Source organism: Cyprinodon variegatus, unplaced genomic scaffold (assembly GCF_000732505.1).
Source record: "Cyprinodon variegatus isolate N-32 unplaced genomic scaffold, C_variegatus-1.0 Scaffold58, whole genome shotgun sequence".
NCBI lineage: Eukaryota > Metazoa > Chordata > Actinopteri > Cyprinodontiformes > Cyprinodontidae > Cyprinodon > Cyprinodon variegatus.
The window spans coordinates 508114-514771 of NW_015150511.1; the positions used below are offsets into that span (position 1 = coordinate 508114).

A 6658-nucleotide genomic window follows, 5' to 3' on the forward strand; every position below is an offset into this window, starting at 1 on the left:
ATGCTTCTGGTCCCAGTCAGACTCTGAACCCTCCTGGGAGCCTGTGGATGCCTGGAAGTCTGGATCCCGCCACCTGTTTCTGTTCCTGCCTGATCTTGATTCTGCTTGCTCTGTCTGTTCCTGTCTGTTCTGGATCCCTCACCAGGATCGGCTTCCAGCATGACCTCTGGGACTGCAGCACTTGGGAACATTCTTGTTCTGGACAGGTAAGTGACCAACTCTCTCCAACTCTCTCCTTGAATACTGGGTCCATCTGTCTTCATTTCATGACAGACTGTTGAGAGTTTTCTGTAATCTTGACTTTGTTGGAAGGTAGTTGTGATTAAAGCAGGACTCAGCAATATGTTTTATCTCTTCTTTATATGGACTGTTGTTTTCTTTTTTAACTATATGTTCATGTTTCTGTTTTTTTACTCTTTTTTTCTTTCTTTGTTATTAATGTTTGATTCATTCTTTTTCTTAAGTCTGTCTTTGCCATTCAGATTTATTTATTTGCACTTTTAAACACTCTGATTTCAAACTGATGAAAATTACTTTTAAAGATATAGTAGGCTTGATGTTAAATATCAGACGTTCTTTGGATTCTGGAACAGTTTATAATGTTCCAAGTTTAAAATATTTAAATATACTTAAAAAAAATACATAATAAACAGCACCATCATTAGAAAAGGTGTAAAATACGTCATTACCGTATGTTCATCCTTGTTATATCAGCCAACAGATCTTCATCTGGTCATACCCAGTATAACAGTCAACAAGTTAAGACGAATCGCTTTAAGGTAGAAAATAAAGTCCAGTACATTAAAAAAAAGATTAATATGAAGGTGTCCCAGTTAGACCAGTGCCCTGAACAAGAAGGAGGCAGCAGCTCCTGAAGCCAAACCCAGAGACAGGAAGAAAGCCATTATAGCTCCAGCTGTTTCCGCTTCATGAGGTAGAACCTTCCTGCAGGACATCAAAGCAAAATGTCAGTGTAAGACGTAATATTAATATTTGAAACTTATATATATACATTGTCTGCCACATCAATCTACTTCAATTTTAGAAAATGTACAATGTCTGGTTGCTTTCAGCTATATTGCTAAATATTTAGCAGACTTATTATATACATTATTGCTTTATGTCAAATATCTCATTGGCTTCTTCCTAAAAGCCAATCAGATTATTTTGGAATATGTTAATGTTGCCCTTTTAGGAACAAGGACGCCGCTCTATAAGATTTGAGCTGTGAAGGGAAGCAAAGTTGAAAAAACTTAAATACTTTCTAAAGGTGATCCCAGTGACAGGAAGACACGTGTCAGCCTCCAAGAGTAGAGTTGGCACTAAAAATCGATTGGATCCACTTCTAAAATTTCAGTTTCTCCTAGAAATCAAATATTTCATTTTCGAGTCCTAATTTTGATGCCACACCTGCAGGCAAAAAAGTAGCCATTAAATAAAAGCAAAGACTAATCTGCGCACACATCTGTTTGTGAGGCAGAATTCAAAAGTATGGCTTAACTCTAATCAAAGAAATGATCAGTCGGCTACATGCGGCAATAAATTGCCCACATAATTATTCACGCCAGACCAGAATGAGATCCTTGACCTTGACCCTCTGCACCGGTGTTGTGTTAAGGTAGTTTTCCTTACATAATTTGGTTCCTCTTTTTACATCATGTTTTAAAACATACCGCCACGTTTTCCTTCTGTACATGTCCTGGATAGAAAAACCCCCACTAAAAATCTAGATCTGCCAGACTTATGAGTTCCTTTTAAGCTTGACTTTATTCATTGTTTGTTTTATTTCATTTGGGATTTGCTTCATATAAAACCCACTAACTGAATGACAGAATACCAAATCTCATCATTTGTTTCTTCCTAAAAGGAAAACTCCACTGCTTCCACATCTAGGTTGCAGGATTTTCTCATCTGAAATTCATCCATTTTCCGTCAGGCTTATCCAAAGTGGGGTCTCGACAGGTGCTTGTGCCCATCTCCAGTTGAATACGGGCAAAAGGCGGTTCACTACGGTGGCCCTGAAGTGCAAACTTCAACTACAAATCTAAAAGCGCAACTACATTAAGAAAAACAAAACTACATAAAGCAAAGCACAACAACATTAAGGAAAACACAATTACATTAACCTACCAGAAAAGGTAGGTACCAGTGGGAAACATGAGACATCGCTGATTGGACGACGGCGCGGTTTGACCCTTGAACCGGAAGTCATTCTGCCTGCGGCGGCTTTTGAAAACATGGATATTGTCGGCGCCCCAAACATAGCTGCCGTTACCCAGGACTATTTTGAATCAGGACATACGTACGAGGTGATACTGGATATGCTCAAGACTAATCACGAAATTTCAGTTAGTTTGCGTACACTGAAGACACACTTAAAAGAAGCTGGACTGTTCAGACGACGCAACTTCCGGTTCAAGGGTCAAACGGCGCCGTCGTCCAATCAGCGATGTCTCATGTTTCCCACTGGTACCTACCTTTTCCGGTAGGTTAATGTAATTGTGTTTTCCTTAATGTAGTTGCGCTTTGCTTTATGTAGTTTTGTTTTTCTTAATGTAGTTGCACTTTGCTTTATGTAGTTGCGATTTCCTTAATGTAGTTGCGCTTTGCTTTATGTAGTTTTGTTTTTCTTAATGTAGTTGCACTTTGCTTTATGTAGTTGCGATTTCCTTAATGTAGTTGTGCTTTGCTTTATGTAGTTTTGTTTTTCTTAATGTAGTTGCACTTTGCTTTATGTAGTTGCGATTTCCTTAATGTAGTTGCGCTTTTAGATTTGTAGTTGCACTTTGCACTTCAGGGCCACCGTAATTTACACCCTGGACAGTCCGCCAGGGTGTAACCTGGCAGAGACAAACAATCATTCACGCACACACTTACACCTAAGGAGAATTTAGAGAAGCCAATTAACCTAACAGTCATGTTTTTGGACTGTGGAGGGAAGCCGGAGAACCTGGAGAGAACCCACAAATGCTCAGGGAGAAAATGCAAACTCCATGCAGAAAGACGGACTGGGATCCAAACCTAGAATATTCTTGCTGCAGAGCAGCAGCGCTACCCACAGCGCCACTGAGCAGCCCGACTGATATCTGATATAATTTATTTAAAATGTTAAGAATTTATAAAACCTCTCAGAAAATATATTCAGATGAAGGTCTTGGGAGAAAAATGGGAAGATTATTTTACTCTCATCCCCGTGGATTTCTAATCAACAACTTTTAGATTTTTCTAGCTGTGTGTTTTGTCGGTTTCTTACTTTGGTCCATAGCACATACAGAGGCTGGCCAGGTAGCCATTACTGAAGGCAAATAGAACCATAAAGGCGATAAAGTAGCCATCGTGTTGGAAGTAGACTGGCAGATGGAGGCGAGGCTGAACGTTACACAGCATAAAGAGAGGAATGAAGAGCACCCGAGCCACAATGAAGAAGGGGAGGACCAGGCTGTCTCTACCTGGCTGCAGAGAGAAAAAATGTCATGAGCTTATTGATAATCAGTCTGGCCGTCGACTGGTAACTGATCAGGTTATTGATTGAATATAGAAGATCGCCAACCAGTCAGTAACTTACCCACATGCATACAGCTGTTAGGCTCCGCCCAGTCCAGTCACACAGATTAAAGAGCAGGAAGCAGCTGACAGGGATGAAGTATCGCTCTGGGAAGGGCAAACAGGAAGGTCAATCACCCTGAGAGCCAGTTGACACCTGAGGCAGATGTGTAAGAGGTCATGTGAACAGGGAGGGATGACTAACCCCAGGGGCCTCCATTAGCAAGAGTGGATTTAGTGTCAGAGGTGATGGCAGGAAAAATGCCGATGCTGACGGTGAAGGTGCAGCAGACCGACAACGCCAGGACCCAAATCTGAGGATCAAAACTTCAGGTTAAAAAGAGCTCAGGTTCAAAAGGTCACATGTTATCCAGAGCTTAAGGGGCAAAAGTTACAGCATTTCTGATGTTAGTTTGTGTGCAAACACTGGTGGGAAATGTTCAGCATCTTTTTACAACGACAAGGTAAAAACAATACTGCAGATCAACAAGAAAAAATGTTAAATTGTAATGAAAGTTTTATTCATTGGCTGGTTTAACATTTCTCCTATAACTCTTTTCCATCAGATTTTGAGGCAAGTTAAGGAAAGTTCATCTATCTAAAACATTTCACGGGTGTGAAAAAATTGAAGTGCTCTACTGTACATGAGAAATAGAAAACTATATTGCAGTGGCATATAATCAACACAAATGTTTGAAGAGAATAAAAGTGAAATATTAAAAAAGTAGATTATATATTAGAAAAAACATGAAATTCTTGATAAAATATTTAAAATAAGACAAAAGGATTAAGAAAATGGTACAAAGGTAATACTGAAAACAACTAATAACATTTAGATTGCACCGTCAAAATTATTCTTTGATCTTCATTTAAAGCAACTGAGGATTTCAGAAATTCACAGTTTTCTGGGAGTTCATTCCAGATCAGTTGATCATAAGAACTAATTGCTGCTTTTTCCAGTTTGGTCTGGGTTCTGCAAAGTAGGATGGAGCCAGAAAGCCTTTGGAGCTAAGAAATTTAATGATTTATAGACTGATTTAAAAAAAATCTGTCTATTCTCTGAGATACAGAAAGCCAGTGTAATGATTTTAGCACTGGGGTGATGTGCTCTATTTTCTTAATATTAGTGAGGATGCAGGCAGCTGACTTTCACATCATCTTAAAGTTAAAACCCGAAGTGTGAATACATTTTTCTCCACCCTGGTTAAACATTAATCAGTTCTTTAATAGTGGAGATGTTCTTTAGGTGATAGAAGGCTGAATTTGTTCCTGTCTTTATGAGCCTCTGAAGGTTCAGGTCTGAGTCCATCACTGCACCTAGATTTAGAGCCTTATTTGTTGCTTTCTAGCTGGATCAACTGAAGTTGGGTGCTAACTTTTTAAAGCTCTTTTTTGAGTTAAAAGCTTTTACTTCAATTCGGTTTTGATTTGGCTGAAGAAAATTTTGGCACATCCATGTGTTGTTTTCTTCAATGTATTTATCTAGAACTTGAATAGGTTCATAGTAACCTGGTGACATAGTGATGTACAGCTGGGTGGCGTCTGCATAGTTTTTGTAACTTATGTTGTGATTTATTAAAATATGAGTCTGGGGGAGAGTAGATATTGAATAGGTATAGGATCCCTAAGGTGGATCCTTGGGGAGCGCCACATGTGAATTTTCTGGTTTTTGATGTAAAGTTACCTATTGACACAAAAAAGGATTTAAACCAGCCCAGTGCTGGACCAGAAAGGCCGATCCAGTTTTCCAAGTACTTTAGCAAAATGTAGTGATCAACAGTGGTGAATGCCGGTCCATTAACACCAGCACACTGTTTTTTCCAAAGTCTGCATTTATACAGATGTCACAGAACACCTTAACAAGAGTCTTTGTATTGTGGTGAGCAGTGGCTTGTTATTGTTACAAAGGCGTTTAGCTGTTGAAACACGGTCAATCCATCCATCCATTTTCTGACACGCTTAATCCCATGTGGGGTCATGAGGGGTGCTGGTGTCTACGGGCAAGAGGCAGGGTACACCTTGGACAGGTCGCCAGTCCATCGCAGGGCAACACAGAGACAAACAACCATTCACACAAACACTCACACCTAAGGAGGATTCAGAGAAGCCAATTAACCTAACAGTCATGTTTTAGGACCATATAGTCCTCCTCACTGTATGTGGACACAGTAAGCTTGGATTAAATTGCTTTTTAAATCCCGTGGGATTTGTTATTATTAATATTATTATCATTTTTAGTATTAGTAGTATCATTAGTATCACTATAGAAGACCAGATATTGTGCATCATTAAAAAAAACATTCTCCAAATCCCAAAAGTTAGCATTCCAGGTTCTTTCGCCAGAAACTCTCTTTTCAATGGGTTTATGTATGTTTTATATTGTATATATATGTAATTTGTCTGCACCATCAACATCCAGTCAAAGTGCAAACCTACTTGGCAATAAACTTGATTCTGATTTTGACGTACCTTTATTTTTCAACTGTTTTTACCCGACCGCAATAACAAAACTAAATGCAACCAAAAATAACCATTAATCGTCATGGATAATGTGTGTGAGAATGTACTATTGTTATTATTTATGTCTTATTTTATGTGTAAATGGTGGTGACTGCTATTTTTGTTTTTGTTTTTTTAAGCATATGCACTGATCGATCAATGGCACCTTTTTAAATTTCGTTGTTCTTGTGACCATGACAATAAAGATAAATTGAAATTGAAATCATGCTCAAACTGTTCCCAGAGTTGGAGCGTACAATTTTCCTAATTGTTTTGGTATTGAGGAGCAAAAAGAGTTTCTCTGAGTAACAAACAAGTGGAGCCCAACTCCTGTCTGCTTTTGAATGTACACTCACCGGCCACTTTATTAGGTACACCTGTCCAACTGCTCGTTAACACTTAATTTCTAAGCAGCCAATCACATAACGGCAACTCAGTGCATTTAGGCATGTAGACATGATCAAGACAATCTCCTGCAGTTCAAACTAAGCATCAGTATGGGGAAGAAAGGTGATTTGAGTGACTTTTTTGGCATGATTGTTGGTGCCAGAAGGGCTGGTCTGAGTATTTCAGAAACTGCTGATCTACTGGGATTTTCACGCACAACCATCTCTAG

At 39.1% G+C, this 6658-nt stretch overlaps 1 protein-coding gene across 1 annotated transcript in view; it reads right to left on the reverse strand.

The window, feature by feature from the left end:
- Window positions 1–513: 513 nt before the first annotated feature.
- The window catches only part of LOC107082654 (equilibrative nucleoside transporter 1-like), a 26645-nt gene continuing 20500 nt past the window's right edge, over window positions 514–6658 (reverse strand). The window contains exons 9-12 of the mRNA XM_015371440.1: window positions 3749–3857; window positions 3566–3651; window positions 3254–3453; window positions 514–945 (exon numbers count right to left, since the gene is read on the reverse strand). Coding sequence (XP_015226926.1) covers window positions 834–945; window positions 3254–3453; window positions 3566–3651; window positions 3749–3857 — 507 coding nt within the window. The 3' untranslated portion in view covers window positions 514–833. The remainder of the gene's footprint in view (window positions 946–3253; window positions 3454–3565; window positions 3652–3748; window positions 3858–6658) is intronic.